At 37.9% G+C, this 18789-nt stretch overlaps 1 protein-coding gene across 1 annotated transcript in view; it reads right to left on the bottom strand.

Annotated features, from left to right (window-relative positions):
- pex5la (peroxisomal biogenesis factor 5-like a) overlaps positions 1–17895 on the bottom strand; it is a 51523-nt gene extending 33628 nt beyond the window's left edge. The window contains exons 1-4 of the mRNA XM_087172265.1: positions 17863–17895; positions 17438–17542; positions 5376–5487; positions 342–551 (exon numbers count right to left, since the gene is read on the bottom strand). Of these exons, the coding sequence (XP_087028391.1) occupies positions 342–551; positions 5376–5487; positions 17438–17542; positions 17863–17895 (460 nt within the window). The remainder of the gene's footprint in view (positions 1–341; positions 552–5375; positions 5488–17437; positions 17543–17862) is intronic.
- Between the last annotated feature and the right edge of the window lie 894 nt (positions 17896–18789).

Genomic DNA, 18789 nt, shown 5'->3' with positions numbered 1-18789 from the left:
GCATATGATATTTTAATAACATTACAAAATAGATCACTATCCTTTTTTGTAGGTGAAAACACCATGTAAGATACAAAGAATACTGTATGTTAAGATACGATTTTATAGGTTGTTGTGTGGATTTGCATTGTCTGGTAAACTGTAACTAGGGCCGTAGCTACCCTTAGATAACACTCAGGTAATTTCCTAAAAATGTACTTGGAAAAAATTGGCAGTTATTACATACAGAAAAATAATATTTGTGTATCTATGTGCATAGCAAGTAACAGTGAGTTACGAGTTCCCCAACTTGAAGTTGCTCAATGATTTCTGTGGTTTTGATAGAAGCAGTCCTCATCTACCTGAGTCAAGTGATGCTCTCTCTGGGGTTCTCATGTTTGGTCCTGTCTGTTCAACTTCCACCTGGATCAACTCCGTCTCATCCGTTTTCTTCCTGTGTGGGTTGTTCTTCTGGCTGTCACCCCTGGTTGTTAGGGGACTCCTCTTGTCCTTACTGTTCCTCCTCTCACCAGGTTCACTGAGGTCCAGCAGGTCCAGTGTTGAAGACAGAACTGGGAGGAAATAACGATTGGTTAGCACCCCTCCTTCTTAAATGTAGATTTAGTTTATGTCGAATATTTCTGAGCACAGTTGTTTTTCTGAGAGCGAACACTCAACAGACTCGCATCTTCCTCATGCATTCAGGACAATAACTTTCAAATGAAGTGTAGATTGTACCAGCATTATTTCAGTGTTGCTTAACTCTACCTGATATTTTGTATATGCTTTGAGAGGTTTTGGATGCCAATAAAAGCCTGAAGCAGGGAAAGTCAGTAGATACTTTCTTCAATATCCCTGGAGTGTCCTAGAAAACCCCTATTTCACTCTGTACTAGATTGTTCACTCTACTAACTGGTCTCTCAGATTTCTTCAAGCATCTATCATATTTTGAGAAGTTTCCTTTGTCTTTGTAATAAGATAGAATGACAGGTTTCACTTATTGTACTCCATGAAGCTTTGATTTTGATGTACATGTTTTCTGACACGGCGAGTCGAGCTGTCAAAGGTGCTTAAGCTGTCACCGTATTGCCGCCTGGGTGGACATCTAAAAAATTTGCTGCTGCTCTTTTCAGAGAATCCAAATATACTTCAGGCCACTGCACACTCTGATAAGAAAGAGGCAGCCCCTTTAGGAGCTCCCGTTTGCTCAATTAAGTAATTCAGTCTCAGGTTGGTAGACCAGCAAAGAAGGACAGAGCCATCTGTCACAGGGTTCAGCTTTCGTCTGTGCTGTTGTCCGGCTTCATGGCTACAGAGTCCGTTAAATGTAATAGTCAGATTTCATTAAAAGGATGATAAATTGTGTAATTTGAGTAATTTGAAGCTTGCTTTTGCACCTCTCTTCTTGTAAATCATGCTGCTTATATTTTCTTCTCAGAGATGATTTTCTCCTCTTTGTTAACAGTCATGTTTCTTTCACATCTTGTTTATTATATATTTTCTGTGTTCATAGTTTGATCTGTTGTGGTTTGAGTCCAGTCAGTATCATGTTCTGCTGCTGGCTGTGTATTGCCAAGTGTATCCTGTTATTTTCAGGCTGAATCTATGAATATTTTCTGGAAAAAATATTTACGGTACTGCATTGTCATGTTAAAAACAGACAATGAATAAATACATAAAAAGCATATGGGTGAAATGCACACACAGGGTTTCTGATTTGGTTTTCCCTCTTAAAATCGTTGTAATGAAAAAATTAAGCAATTTTCAGTGAAATGCATTTTGGCACTGGCTGTCGTTAAGGTGAACATTATCATATCCCCTAAATCCATTATATGGGTAGCATCACTTGACATTGTCAGTGTAATGTGCATGCTGTACATGAATGACATCTGGCTGCTGGAATCGAATTACTCTCTGAGTTAACCTGCAGTAATTAGGGAGTTTCTATTGATCTTTGACATATGTTCATACAAGTCAGGTGGCAATGACAGAGGAAAACAGTGTGAAACAAACACATTGGGTGGCAGTTGTTGCCTGAAAGTCAAGTTCAGGTAAGATAAGAGATCCTTGTAAAACAGCTTTTTTATACATTGGTTATTTGGGGACCTGCAAAGCTGTCTGGTTATTTCCGAGGCCCCCTGACTGTGTCTTTTTTGCAATGCGAGCTCCAAACTACACACATATGACTGCATAATTGGCGTGCTGCTGTTTCATGACAACCAACTGAGATCATTTGTTGACTGAAATCTCTGCATAATTAGAGAGTATGCTGGTCTCCCATGCCTTGTGCTCTTTCAATGACAAGTACAATTACAAATCAAAGGAGACACACTCGTGAGGAAGTTGCCTGAAGAGTTTTCAGCATCAAAAAAGAAACGCAAGCTGCTCATGAAAAGGCAATGATGTCAAAACTGTTTTGGCACCCTTGAGTCTACTTGAAATGATGAGACTGGGAAGACAATTGCACAGAGTTTTCACATCAACTGGATATTATAACTGCATGCTTGTATACTGTGTATTTATAACGGATGATGAGTTGCCATGTGGGGGCCCCTGGACTCAAAAAGGGAGCAAATAAATGTGACACAAGGTTTTCAGGTTTATAACACAATGATAACTGACAGAAAACGAGAGAGAGAGAGAGAGAGAGAGAGAGAGAGAGAGAGAGAGAGAGAGAGAGAGAGAGAGAGAGAGAGAGGGGAAAAAAAACAACCTTTGAGAGCTTGTGTGGTGTAGCTAACGATCACTTGTTTCCTTGTAAGACAACCTTTTAGATTTGCCATTCCACATTAGGCAAACAATGAGTTTCAAGAGAGAAAAGATTGATCTTAAATCGACCACAAGCAATCAACTGTCAAGAGTTCAAAGGTGAGAACCAAGTTGTCTTTACGGTGTTCCTGTGAATATTGAACCAGCGTGTTAGAGCAAAGTGCTGACAAAAGGAAAAAAGAAAAAGAAAAAAGAAAAGATTTTTGAGTGTGGATCTTTAGGAGAGTGGATTTTATCCATCCAGTGAGGGGGTGGTGATGAGAGCCGCTTCTTGAATAAATGAGTTTTAGCCTACATTGGTAAATGACTAGTGATGGATATCTTAACCAGAGTGGGAGGGATGCTGCACTGTTGAGGAGTGTTGTCTCAGTGATGTTTCTTGTCATCAGGGGCATCGAGCTGATGAGGTTAAGTTTATAACTTGAGACTTGTTTCCATTTTCTTACTTAAATTGAAAATGTAAAAATACATTTATTGCTAGTGTGTTTCTAAACCCCAGATACTCATGAAACCAATTTATAATTTATAATAAAGTTTTTAAAATTCCATTAGTGGGCAAAAATAGTCATCAGCCTCAAAATCACAGTAATACTGCATGCTAGAGAGAGGACAACATGATGTAGGTCTCATGTGGATTAGCATATTTGAGCTTGTAATTATCATTCATTATTGATTTTCTTTCGCTGGCTAAGTCAGTAACTGTAACTTCAGTGTTATTCAGTGCTGGACACCCTGCCAGTCCATCACAGTGTGAAAACAGACTGACAGACATTCAAACCTAAAACTACATACAAACAGCTTTGCTATTATATGGCACATACTATACCTTAAAAACATTGCACATACTAACATACTTGCACAGACTAAATTCTAGACAGGGTTTGACCGTTTTGAGAATTTTGAGACTGACATGATCAATCATATCAGGCCTACGTCACTGACAGCAGGAGCAGCAGGAGGCTTTAGGGAGACAGAAGGTCGAGAGTTTCCCCACAACATTCCTCCATACTTTACCCAGCTAAATCAGCACGTCAGCGGCCAGTTTGGAGACGACACATTTCAGCTGTGCAATCTGTTTGAGCAAATCATAATTCAAAAGATGGTACAGCTCAGTGATCAAGGTGCCATCCATGTGGAAACCAAGATGGCACTTGGCATCTGTTTAAGGCAGAACGTTAATTTTCTCAACATGTACTTTGACCCGGTTGATTTTCATTTATTTGCAGAATTACATGCTGACAATTAATATACACAGTACAGTACACATTTGTACTAAGGTAGACGCATTAAATTTCACATGTGCTCCACTCATGTCAAGTTGTTGCCCTATTTTGTAGGTGAATTTAATCATTAATGATCAGAGAGATGAAGCTATTTTCCAAGTAAAATCTGAACTCTTACCATTCTGGGCTGATGCTTTGAGTAGTACGTGGGGTGTGGTGCTCTGTAAGCTATTATTATCAGTCATGCATTTTGTAATCATTCTCCCAATGGAAAAAGTGGTCTCAGACTTTTGGACCCCGCTGTGTGTGCATTTTTCCATTTGCACATTTCAACAAAATAAAAAAGGAGTGCAAATACTGGCAGGTCTGTCTCTCAAATACTGAAAAAGCATTTTTCACTTGACTGAGGTGGGAAAATTGGTCTATTGATAAAAATAAATTGTGACAAACTGCAACGGAAACAGGCTTAGCAAATAAATCATGATGTACACAAAGCATGTGACTTGTTTGTCACTTACGCTTCTGCTCCACTGAAGATACAAAAGATAATAGCAGATGATCAGATATGTGTGGACAGGAGAGGAGACTGTAACCTTCCTCAAATTAATACATGAAACAAAATGGAAATGCCATATTTTTGCCATGGTTTTCCACTGTTTGAGGTTTGACTGGCACAGTTTGTAGCGCCCTCTTCTTCTGCAGTGGTTTAATGGCACCAACTGGAGATTAGATCCACCCACTGTTTGTTTCAATGCGCCCAACTGTTGAATTCACATAACAGTGGATGGGAATGCATCTTAATTAGCATTTTATTTTGTACATTTTCTGTACATTCTGTTAAACTTTGTGCTACATATGGCTAGAAACCTGACAGTTGTTAAGCTGTAATAAGTAGTTGTAATAATAAGCTGCTTGTATTATTGGTTGCAAATCAAACTCATGGTTACTTGAGAGCTTTGTATTGTTGTCTTTTTCTGCATGTAAACCTCTGTTAACAACATCAGATAATATACTCTTTGTTGCTACTAACAGAGATGATGAATATGATGTGGACACATGACATAGCCGAATAAAACCACCCTTTGCAGTATTGTTGCCATGGTTGATAAAAAACATGTTTTTAACAGGAGGCAGCATCTAATGTGTCATTCAAGTCCCTCTCATGTTAACAGCCACAGTATAGTACCAGAGAGCTTTTCCTCCATATACTCCTGTGCGATTGTACTTTTGTGTTCCACATTTTGACAAAGAGCTTTTTCATAAGATATAAAGGGCATCTTAAACAACAAATATGATGAATACAGTAACATACAGATGAAAATAGTACTTGAAGTGCTTGGTGGTCAGTTATGTATTATTTGCATATCATCAGTTTTTTTTTTTTTTTCCAAGACTGTACAATACCAGCTGTGTTGGAAGTCACTGGGCGGGAAACCCCATCACACTTGGTCTCGCAGAGGAAATCGTCGATGGAAGGGCTAAGAAGCGGGCGGCTCTCTTGTTGCTCACTCACCAGCTGTAAGGGCAAACAGACAAGACAACTCAGGCTCTCACGCAGCATGTTTCCGTGAAGCTCCCCCATCATAACCTCTGCAAAAGTCCCTGCTATGTTAACATAAAGTGAAGTTCACCCCCTCTGCTCCTGCCTCAGTGTTAGTGTCCCAATACTGACAAATCTCTGCGTTAGACAAGGGTTTTAACATCTGTGTATATTTTTAGGAGGATAACACACACGTGCAGCACATCATTCATTCACAGCATCTTGGCATAGATACACTGAAGTGATACCAATGTGTGTTGATCCACTCAGATGTTGCTGCCTTTTTAACAGTTTTAAAAGTTTGTGCTTGGGTTGACGTTTATGTGAGGAACACAGAGAAACCTACAGTATTTGAACCTTATTTTAATCAAATATTTTGCAGGTAATGGATAACCTACACTCTCTTGACCACAATCAATCATTTACTGCTCATTTTGAGTCCTAGTAGAGCCCACTGACTGCTCTTTGCTAACTGATCCCTATTTATTCGTGCCACTGATGTTTGACAACTGGCATGTGGTTGTATTGCTGAATTAGTCGTAGCTAATGTTGGACAAATGTATGGCTGTTCTGTTCTGACACATCTGACGTTTAGGTTGATGGACATCTTCATCACACAATCACATCAATACATTAGCATGCACACACAAAACACTGAAACTGAAAAAAGTCATTGTGAGGCAGGAAATTGGAGAATGTTTTGACATGCACTGTAATGACCTGGCTAGTGTAAAACCAGCCTGCACATGCAGCTGGTCCATAATGAGATTTCTCCCCAAACATCTCCATCTTTTTGAACCAGAACAGACATATATATTTTAAATGTATGAGTGATGACTCTGCAGCCTAAAGAGTTTTTTTTTTTTTTTTTTTTTTAAATGTTTTATCAGCGCATTAGGCAATTTTGGATTGATGGTGCACTGAGAGGACAGGCTCTGTAGTGAAAGTGAGCGCAGTTTCTCTTGTGTGTGGATGCAAATGTATATGGACTTATTGACACTCAGTGGCCACTTGGAAAAATCAAATGCAATTCAGTACAACAGCTTAGTCATGAATTCTACCTTTGCAAATATAATAATTTTCAGTTATGATTGACACTGTCAGAGTGTTTAATATAACTGTTTATTATTGAGGTGGCACAGTAGTGGTGGTGTTGTACTGAACTGGATTATAGTGAAGTGTGTTTCTAATATTCTATCTTCATTTTTGTAAATATAGTGAGCAAAACAAGAACACATTGATGTATAATGCAGTATATAATATATAATTCAGTAAGTATATAATTCAATTAAATGCAGCCCATTTCAACACCACTGCAAACTACGACCTCAATAATAAACATATAGTTAAATTTATGCCTGTTAAGTGACAAGTAATGCCTTCCCAGCCTGAAGACTTTGTCATGAAGATGTACTCATAAAATCCTCTTTCTTTACTGCGGTGTATATTACCTAAATGAGTGCTAGTCACCATTGAGAAGAGTTGGGCGGAGAGAAACCCAATGGATGTGTCCCAAAAAATAATTGCTTAACAATTATTGCTTATCTCGCCTTCCAAACCATGAAAATGCTAATCACCTTTCCCACGATGCACCAATTTGTTGGCCAGTGCAGGTGCAGAATAGGTTACATCCAATTCATTATTGGTACCCTGAAGCCTCGATACTCCAGGTGCAGCTGGCCACAATCTGCCAACCAATGCTTCATAATTTGGAGGTGAAAACCAGTGTTGTCCCACAGAAAGGGTGGGCCACTGCTGTTGTCAGCCTGTGTAGTGTGTATATAATGCTGGCAGCAAGGAAACATGACATTTGCTATTGTTGCTCACAAGCAGAATTTTAATGAAGGTGGTAAAAGTTTAATTACCAAGCATGGAGTGGACTGCACACAACCTGCCATATGCTTGATATTAAAGATGTCAAATGGGGGTTTCATAGCACATCTATCCTGTATAGTACGTGCCCTTACAATTAGAGATGTATAATATATCCATCCTGAATTATATTGTGGCATTATAGTACCCCTTTACTTTCTCATTGTGAACATGCATTGAACACCCCTGCTATATGTTTAGAGATGATAATTGCAAAAGTCTTTCCAATTTTTTTTTTCTTTTAATTCAATATGTAGAGATGTAGTGGTAACCCTTCCCTTGGATGTACATTTGATAAAGGCGTCAGAAATGAAAGTTATATGGCCTGTGTTGTCAGTTTATTAGGTCCACCTATCTAGAATGAATTAATTCTAACCCAACAGTCCCATAATAAATCCTCTCTTCATGAAGGTTATAATGGTTAAGTTTTTGTTGAAACCGTTTTAGAAAGTTATTAGTTCAACTGTTTGATGATTTTTGTAGATGTATTTTGTGCTTTTGAACTGTACTGCATTATACAGTGAGGTGTTTCTGTAATTTTGCCTGACTTTATTAATATAAATGAGGTGGACAAAATAATAGAAGCACTTCATAGTCATAGTATCTATTACTTTAGTTCTTTAGTATCTTATCCCACATGGTGACTTATGTTTGAGGTTAATTAGACACAAGTGATCTGACTTCATGTTCGACCTCTTATGAACAAAATACAAAAATAAACCAAATCCAAATGGTGAGCTGTGTCTGAAATCACTCCCTCATTTACTTTCCATTACTCTCTATGTAATAGACACTAAATACTTAACTCAATAGGGATCAGTAAACTGAGACCTACTAATCATTGTCATTCCACGTCATCAATGTCAGGTGTAGAAATACATCCATGGCTGCACAACAGATTGTGGGATTGTTTGCAGAAACTAACATGGACACTAGTTTTTTGTTCCATTGTGGAATTTTTGAGGGCGCTATATAGTGGATAAATTTACACACTCAGTAAACAGTAAATTTAATACTATATTATAAATAGGGAGTGATTTATGACACAGTGGGATTTAGGAATCATAGTACTAAGTGCATAGTGTAAACTCCACCATCGACACACTAATCACAGATTATACAGTATGTGAAAATCCATAGTATGTAACAATGTTTTAGCTTTCTGAGATTCCCAAAGAGAAGTAAAGGGTCGTTTTCTGTATTGGTCATCTGAAACATGTCATCAGTTCACGCTCAGTGTTTATAAGCAATTTTCATAAAATTAGCAGAGGTTAATGATGTAGTATTTTGAAGATATAACATTGTTAAATAATTTTTAAAGGTGTTAATGGGGTCCCTTTTTCTCCAGGGACCCAAACAGAACATTAGGGTCAATCTAAAAGAAAAAACTATTAATAATTTACGATGAGGTGGATATTATGAATTTATGAAGTTTCATGCTCAACCCTGCTTTATGCATATTTGAACAACAGAAATATTTCTTTACATTGCAGTTAATAAGAATGCTCAACAAAAGAAATGTAGAAGATGATGACATTTAATTTGGAACCAGATTAAAGAAAGAGACACAAACCTAACTTTTAACGCAGATGGAGAACATTTGAAAAAGTATATAAATAATATCTGGAGAAGGGTCATTACTTTGTTGAGTGGGAGTTTGTGCTGCTCTGCAAGAACGCTGACCCAGCACAGGTAATTAGAGTTTGTGCTGTTCAGGTGTCAAAATAAAGCTTTGGTTCACGGGAAGTCTCCTAGTGTGAAGTAACCTGATTTCACCCTCTGTTGCTGCCTGCCCATGCATTTCCCCCCAATTTTGAGTATAGCGACAAATCATAGGTTGAAGAATACACTGGGTAAGACTTGTTTTTAAAGGTCAAATTTATTGAGTGTTTTACAGTGTGTGCTTGTTTGGGAAAAGTGTTGCTGAGTCTGACTGGAGGCTGCACTACAGTTTACTCAGTCACAGTCAGTGCTGTGAAAGAAATGGGAACTTCATTTCATCTCTGCTTCAAAACTTCCTAAAACCTGAATAATAACCACACAACTGCTAGCCTTTAGTGGAAGAAATTAATAATCTCAAATGGCTTCTGCTTCTTTAATTAGATTATTTTTTACCCATATTAAGCTCAAACACTACCTCATTAAAAGCCCACCTAAAACAGAGGTAGAAATGATTAAACTGACAGACCCAGCTCTGGCAGGGAGAGGAGAGAAGCAGCATTCATCCACCCTGCTATTATTATTCACCACATCAAAACACTTTCCCTTTTAGTGCGTGTGTGTGTAAAAATTGGCTTCCTTTTTATAAAATAGGCTTTAAGAATACTTTAGCTGTCATACCTATCAAAATACAGATCTGGTTTACCCAAACATTCAAACATTTTAAATGGCATTAAAAATGATTCATAATGATTCATAACCTATTTTGTTTATTTTCAGCTTTACTACTGACAACAGCTGTCAATTAGCTGAAACAAGTCGATTAATTGATTAATAGGACTGACAGAGAATTAATCTGCAACAATTTTGAGAATCAGTTAATTGTCGTTTATAATACAAAGATTCAAAACATTATCTGGTACCAGCTTCTCCAATATGACATTTTTTTAAATCATTGTAATGTTTAATATTTTTAGATCTTGGTCTGTTAGTCAAACAAAACAAGTAATTTGAAGATGTCCCCTGTGGCTCTGGTAATTGTCATCTTTCATGATTTTTGACATTTCATAATCATTTTAGATAATTAATGCATTTATTGAAAAAGAAAGATCTCTAAATTAAATGCTTATGAAAATAACCTTTATTGGAGCTCTATAGATGAATAATACTAAACAGTTCTTTGTGTCTTCTACATTGTAGTCTTGGAATAATGATTGAATAACGGCTAACAAGGTATTATTTTATTAGTGCTTTGGCACATATCAGTAATCTATAATTCAGATTTCCCTACAAGCAAGCATTATAAATCTGCATGTAAATAAAAAAGTTATACTTGGCTTAACAATCTTTTTTTTTTTTTTAAAAAAAGCTTGCACAGAGGATGATTTTCTGTATCCTTAAATCAGCTCTTGTATATGATTTCAGGCACTGCCTCAGGCACAAAATGAAGTGTGTATTACATTAGTTTGTCATGAAAATCCAGTGCAACTAATACGCAATGTCACTGCTCAGAGATAATGTCATGAAAAGCTGCAGAATGATACCTTATAGCTACATAATAGATGATAGGAAAAATATAATATTTCCTTCTGTCTTGTCTCATTTTTCTGTTTCTCATATTCAAGTCAAATAGCTCCATCCAAACATCTTCCTGGCTGACTGATCCATTCAACATAAATGCCAGCTGAGCTGTATAAATATAGTGTACTCTATAAAAACTCAGCGGAGATTGGGGACCTGAGGACTGGACGGGGAGAATCTCTTAACAATGTAAATGACATTCATAAATGCACATGCTCACAGTGGCTGAGTGGATGATAACAAGAGAGACATCTGTCGGTGAATAACAATTTTTGTGATGCTTGCAAAATGTCTGTTGAGACATTGGATTGTTAGTGTCTGCGTTAAACAGAGGAGGATTGTAAAATTCCCTGTACTCTGTGTGAAAATGCCCCAAACGATAGATGACCTTGGATTCTTCACTCTTTATTTTTGAAAATGAAAATGTTTTCTGGATGCAGGTTGAAGCATCCCCTGCAGAGTCCAGGTTTTTGATGTGACTGATTGACTGAAGGTCAGCACTGTCAAAACAGCTGAATGCTGAACATTTATAGCATACCATATAATCTTCAAGTAATACATTTAACCCATTAAATAATCTCGAGGTTTTAAGTTTTTGGAAAACACTGAGAGATATTGACAGAATCTTGGCTTAGAGCCCTGAGTCATGTCCACTGCTGAAAGCTGGCAGCTTTAGCATATTCTCAGTAAATACTACATGATGTTTAGCTGTGAAACAAAAACATTGTGATAACCAGCTTGGTGCTAAAAAAAACAGGATCTCTGGTAAACAGTAAAAATTCACAAAGTTTAAGTCAGTGATATAACTCTTGGATTGTATAGTCTTGGTTCACGTTTTGAGCCTCTAGCAACTCTAGAGGTGGGAATTTCACTCAGTTTGTTGGTCAGTCAATCAGTCCACCATTTTGCATCAACACTATTTAATTATAACGCAGTACCTGCAAGGGTTGTTAAACGATAAACAGTTAATCGCCAATAAGAATTTTGAGCAATTAATACTATCAGTTAAACAGTTAAAATACCATGGGACATCAATACCATCTGAGTGGCAACTCTCTTCCACAGGCCTCACAGTTAACAGACTGCTCACCAAACTAACCCCACAGCATGTTGAAATGTTGCTGCTTCTAAATAAAAACCTATTAGACAAACTGTCCACTATGCTGAGGACTGAGGTAGGCCTCTTTTATATTGAGATGTAATGCCAGTCCAACGCTTTATTGTGCGAGCAGTAGCCTGGCTGTTCACACCAGAAGCGCACTTCTCTGCAGCAGTCAACAAGCGATTCTGCTTCTCTGCTCTTTTTTTTTTAAGGCTCATGTAGAGCTGATCTTTATAATTAACCTCATGAATTTATAACATAAAGCTTTTTATGTGTTCCTGAATAAGCAGGGCATCTTCTGCAACAATGAAGATAAAAGCACAATCGTCTTGTGATATGATGTGACAGCAGCGGCTTCTCTCCTGCCTCTGTCTGTTCTTGTCTGTCTCGCTCTCTGTTTAGACACTCACGATCCTTCCAGTCCACTTTAACCCCTGTGTATTGGTATTTTAAATAGGTTACAGACACTTGTCTATTCTAAAAAGTACGGTGTAATCTAGTCAGTTAATAGTCAGTTAATGAGCACTGGCTATTGGTCTGCAAAAAAATTCAACCTGTACATAGTACCTGCAAAACTAATGACATATCCCAATTCCCTAACGATAGCCTCAGCCTCACTATAAATTTGTGCTAATTAACAGATGTTAGCATGGCAAAATGTAAAATAAGATACTTGTTAAACATTAGCATGTTAGCATTGTCATTGTGATAATGTTAGCATAATGATGTAAGCATTTAGCATCAATTGCTGCTGTGCCAAAGTACAGCCTCACAGAGCTGGTATTGTTGCTGTTGACTCTTTCAGGAAAAGTGACTTATAATCTATGTCAGTCACATCCAATAATTTCACTGTCAGTCTGATGTGTTTGTTTCAGCTGCTTTTAAAGCTACTTTAAAGCTCACATTTCACTGTCAGTTTTGAGCACATACGCCAGTCATGACTGTGAGGATCAAGGTTGTGTCTGTGCGTCACTGCTGATAGGGAACACTGTGCTATCTGCAGTGAACACTAAATGATCGTTGTTGATGTTCTTCATTGCACTCCCTGTGATTGCCTTGGGTGCCAATTTTAAATAATGGTTATGAAACGATGATACCTCTGCATTTTCCTCTTCCAATCATCCAGAAAATGGGGACAGTGGATCCACCGCATTCATCTGGGGAGATGCGTCAGGCTCTTTGGTAGCAGGTAGCATGCAAACGCCAATTATAGGTTCACTCAAGAGAGCAGCTTTCTGAGCTATTTGCCCACTCTGCTCTCTACAAGCATGTTACAATTGTCCCTTGCTGCCCTTTTTTTCCTCCTTTGCTCCTCTCTCGTTATACCTTTCTGCTCCTCTCCTATGCAAAGCATTTTGTTTACAAGTGCTTTAAGGAGTAATCTAGAAAATTATGTAATGGAAAACTTCGGCTAATTGTGCCGCTTGGGCATGACTCCAGGAGATCTCTCAGATGTTGCTGTCAAGGGAACTGTGTACCAGTTAAACTTGTCAGAGCCTTGAAGGCGGGGAGGTTGAGGTGAGGACAGGAGGAGGTGGAGAGCATGGAAAACACTACATAAAGGGAAACATGGCAACAAAATATCGCAGCAGAGAATTTACACCAGTGGTTAGATAAAACCTGGAGGGTGTGTGAGGGATGATTACAAAATGATTATAGCCAAGGTCTTACAGAATATGAACTTCACATGAGTGTGTTGTGATCAGGGATTATATCACACCTAACTCTTCAGCAATGGTGTTTTTATTTTTCCTGATTATTGTAAATCTTTGTGAAGCTTCTCTGTAATTTATCAGGTTGTTTACTCATTACAGTTGTGATGAAGATGTTATAGTGGGTGGCAATGAGCTGTTCCATGCACTCCCACGATACTCCATACTGGAGTTCAGTTGTTCAGTTAGTCGGGTATTTTATGAGTCATCATAGTGGCTTTACATTTGTCCTTAGGCTGCAAAGTTGGAAATGAAATTGTGAAAAAGTAGTACTCTTGTGTATTTTACTTTTTAAAGGATATGACTGCTGTTATGATCTTATATTCAACTATCCCCAAAACCAACAAAACAGTTGTCCATCTCTCAGTACTTTCCAATTTGCCTGACCTGTGTGCGTCTCAGCCCAAGCCCCTTTATTCCTTCTGAAGACATAAACTTTAAAAAACGGGTCACAAATATTTACTTTAATTTTTAAAAAAGCCACATTAATTTCCAAAAAGTTGGGTGCTGTAGTTTTGAATAAAACCTACTCAAACAAGAGTTAACTGCATTTGCAGGAGACTATTTTCAGCTGCAGAGTAATACACATTTAGTACTTTTATAATGTATGACACCAGAATGATGTTGTATTGACTCAAAATAAACTACAGAACCCATGTTTATTGTAATGAAGGAACATGTCATCAGCTCATTCACGCGTTCTCAATAGTGGTTGGACAACAACTGACATCTATGGCTTAGAGCTACGGGAAATCAGGCTTTGGCTATACAGTTGATACTGTTAGTCAGTTCATTGTTGGTTTTGGTCTCATGGGATTTGTTGGCATTAAGAAAAATATAGAATTTCACCAGCCTCATCCTTTAAGCAGCAAATCAATTTCACATGCAGTGATGCAATATCCTTAAGTTCCCGGTAAAGTGTGGTTTGGTTTTGTACAGTTTTGTTTCACACTTTGCAGCTCCTTTACTCTTTGGAATTTAGGATATCTGTGGTTGCAAATTAAAGGCCACATTCACAAACTATTTGATCTTACCAGTAGGAGTCCTCCTCGATGGCACTAAGGAATGGGGAGAACTATTAAATACTAATTGTGGGTTTTCACCTTGGTGTTGCTATGGAGACATAAATAGATGTTTGTGACATTGTGTTTCATGCTGCTTCCATTTTTCGCTTCCTTGGAAGTTTTCCTTATCGTCTCAGAGAGCCTGGGCTTGGCTGAGACCCCTGACTCTGTGAAGCCCATTGAGACACTGTTTGTGATATTGCACTTTACAAATAGAATTGACTTGACTTGACATGTGGCGTGAGGAGCCACAGCCTGTCACTTAGCCTCTGTCACTTGTTAAGTGACATCAAACTGGGACGTGGTGCCCCTCGGACTGCAGCCTCGGCCACCGGAGAGTATTCCAATCATAAGTTGTGTCTGGCCACGTGGAAACAACATCAAGTGGTCGGTTTGACACTGCAGTTATTTCAAATTTGAGTTTATTTTCCTGAAAATGGTTCTGAGCCAAATAACGTGCAAAACAGTCAAGTGAGTCATGACTTACAGTCGTGAAAATTGAGAGATTAAAATTAAGTTCTTTACATAAGAAAGAAAAACAGCAACCTAATCTGTTTTTTTTCCCTGATGCTTGCTTTACTCAGTTCAGGAATTAAATATTAACCAACTGCTCTTACTAAAACAATGCTGACTTGCAACAGCTGCTTAGTCTTCTGTGTGTGATTGCATATGAGAGATTTGGTGTGGTGCATACAACAAGCAGGTCTGAATAAAGTCTTGGTTTTTGGTGGCATGCTCAGTTTGTTGCTGAGTTGTTCTGCACTGCAGTTCTGAGCAGTTACTTGACAGCGATGTTGCAAGTACTTACTGTAGATGTGACAAGACTGACAGCAGCAGTTTACTGTCACATTTTCAGGTTGAGTTTTCAGTATTAATGTAATTCTACAGCCTCTTCGGCTAATAAAACCCTTTAGACAGCTATTTAAACAATGTCAAATATACATCATCATCGTCTTCAGTCGTAAAACAGGGCTGAAGGCTGAATTTTAGAGAAACAATGTTTTTAAATGGGCTGTGCTGTTCTCTTGTAATATCTAGTAGTACATAATCTACAAGAAAAAAAACACTGGATCCAAAAATAGTAACTACCACATGGTTAGGGCCGGGGTGTGACCAAGATAAATGAACAGATTTACTCTGATAATGATGAATGTCACAATGATAATTTCATACATTAGTTCATATATTTCCTTTATCATGTTTGCTCAATGATGTGTTTGTCCTGTTAAATTACAGTATGACTCTACAGTTGGCTTGGGAGTTGGTTCTGCTTACATATAATTGGCTGTTGTAGCTATTGTCCTTTGATAGACAATTATTGAAAATTGCAATATGAATAAATGTAGTTGGGTATGAGACCCATGATGATAGTAATTTGATAAATTTGGTTTATGACAGTAGTCATGGTAGTATGCCTCATAAAACGGTGTAATATGCTTGGTGGTGTTGTTATTGCACAATATCTGTTATTCAGTACATTATGTAGCTAAGACGTGGTAGATAAAAACTTGACTTGGCAGCTATTGGTGTGTGAGCAGGTCCTTGTGTGTTTATTTCGAATGAACTGTAGTTTGATAACGGAAACATGAAACTCATTACTCTAATTCCTCTGAGCCAGAAGGTTCTTCTGACACTCGATGAAAAAAACTAATTGAACTGCAAAACGGTTCAAACCCTGATATGCTGAAAAATCTGACAGAAGAGCAGTAAACTGGACATACGTGTTTGTGCTCTCAGTCGATGCCTTCTCTCTATTGATGCAAGTGGTAAAATGTTATAAAGAGGAAATTATTGACCTTTTGTCTCATTGATATTGATTTCTGTGGCACTGCCGCATCTTGCAGGGATTTTATCTATTATGTTTATTCAATAGATGCACCAGGATTACTTAAGCTGTTGTAGAGGGAAGTTATTCTTCATTGCATTGATACATAGTAATTTAAATGATGACGGATCATGATTTACACATTAGAAGAAGATAAATTAGGCTATGTGTTTTTAAAAAATATAAGTCGTAACTTTGTGCAAAGCATCTTCCTGTGTCAGCAAAGTTGCTGCTGAGCCATTATTAAATCTCTTCCACTTGAGTGGGAGCAATATCTTGTATGACTGTTTATCAATTAGGCATTGTATTATAAAATCAAACATGTAAAGCATGCTACAGGGTATTAAAGCACAGACAGATATAAGAGGACGCACGCACGCGCACACACACACACACACACACACACACACACACACACGCAGAAGCAATCAAGAACAGAACAAGAATCTCATAATGGCATCTGGAGCACCAACTCCATCCAGTTATTACACTTAACAAGCAAAAGAGAGGTGAAAAGCGGGCACATTATCATTTGCTGCACTTTTTTGTACACAGAGGGCTCAGTCAATAGCTCAATGCCATGTTGTGTGGCATAGCATTCTGGAAATGCATTCATACACTGTGCTGAGGATTAGCTGCTTATGAGGTGTAAAAAGTTCATGAGAGAGTTTTTTCTGATCTGATTAGAAATGGGAGAGGAAGTTTGTGTCAACCCTCTGGTTAATTACCACCACAAACATAAAAATAAATGTTAAGTGGAAAAACACTACAAATCTTTCAGAGGCTAATTTGGAAAAAAAAAAGTAACATCGATAATTGCAGCAATTTGAGGCTGCTTCTACAGATCACAAGATCATTATGCACTGTTTGTATAAATGTAGTGATGCTAGAGAAGGGTTTATACCCCATAGAGCAGCTGGAAATGAAATAATTGTTGCTTCTTTGTTAGATACAACAGTTATAAGGTTTAAGTAATGAGTTAGTAGACAGTGGAGGTCAGTTATAGGACACTCAAAGCTTTTCTGTTGTTTCAGTATAACCAGCACAGGAGGACGTTCCATTTGGAGGCAGGGAGGGAGGGCGGGGAGGTTTCTGAAATGGTTCTGCCCACCTTGGTAGTCACTGTGAGGAGGGGCTTCCCTTCAGATGACGCCTTACTTGGTATCTCCTTCAGGACCATGGCAACAGTCTTATCTGCAGCCCTAGAGTCTTTCCCCTACAACAGTGAAATCAACAATGACTTGTGTCAGGACAGTTGGACAACTTAGTGCTTTTTGCCCCTGTCCAGGGCATCTTACAGAACAGACTTTACCTTATGATGATGGAAATACTAAAGTGTGTGGGTCTGTCTAACAACAAAACATCGACTGAAGACATTTCCACAAGACTATGGCAATGAAAAGAGGGTCACTGCACAATGTAGAGGGTTGACAATGATGAGCATGGTCGTCCACAGACGTACTTGTCCACAGTGTGATGACAGAATATTGTACAGAGCTCATTACACAGACTCTATAATTTACTATATTACTGTACAGGATTGTATGGATATGGCAGATGAAGGCGCATGTCTACTAGCTTGTAATATATTGTGGTTGGTGGTAATGGTAAAGCTTGCAATAGGCAATACTTGATGTTTGCAACTCTGGAGCTTCAACAGTTAGAGTTAGTGAGTTAGAGTTAGTGCAGGTCCCAGCTTCTCAAAAGTGAATGTTATATGGTTTTCTTCGTCTCATATGATAGCACTGTGTATATGGTTTGGTTTTATATATCTGTTGGTCAGGAAAATAATGAATAGATTAATTATTAGTTAATTACTTGCGTTTTCAAACCTTGCTGATCTGTGAGGATTTCTACCTAAGTGATGAGACGGCAGATTTCTCTGAATTGAGCATTCATCTGTTACTATTTAGGAGGTCTTTTTTTTTTATAATCATCACTTCCTGTGGGCACAGAACAATTGCTCTTTTTTTTATTTGGTTGGGCATTTGGCCTGAGGTACCATATGATGTTGACCTTTGCATGTTATACTCTTCTCTCTTTATTTGTTCTTACCATTTCCAGTCTGTATCTCTACTGTAACTTGTCTAATGGCAAAATGCCAAAAAAATAAAAATAATAATGTTAAAAAACGATTACAGCTACACGTTGGGCTTTAGTCCAAGTTACTTGCACCAAACAGTTCTCTACAAAAATATGATTAATCTGTAGGTTGAATTCCTTAAATGTAATTTCCTGAAATATTTGATTATCACATACGATATGTGGGTAATGATATGTTAAAAAAAAACTTCTATTTTTGTCATCACTCCCTTTATAAAGTCATTTTGGATCTATATGGGACATCAGCATTAGTCACTGTGCTTCTCTTCCTGACAGTCACAGAAAGGAAGCTGTTTGTGAACTGCTGCTAGATAAAAAATAAAATGATGAGAAATAAATGACACTTTTCAGTGTACTGCA

This window comes from Seriola lalandi, unplaced genomic scaffold (assembly GCF_002814215.2).
Source record: "Seriola lalandi dorsalis isolate HSWRI2012SDOR001 ecotype SW California unplaced genomic scaffold, Sedor1 jcf7180002052130, whole genome shotgun sequence".
Lineage (NCBI taxonomy): Eukaryota > Metazoa > Chordata > Actinopteri > Carangiformes > Carangidae > Seriola > Seriola lalandi.
The sequence above is the reverse complement of the archived record's forward strand: the minus strand, read 5'-3'. Positions and strand labels throughout refer to the sequence as shown.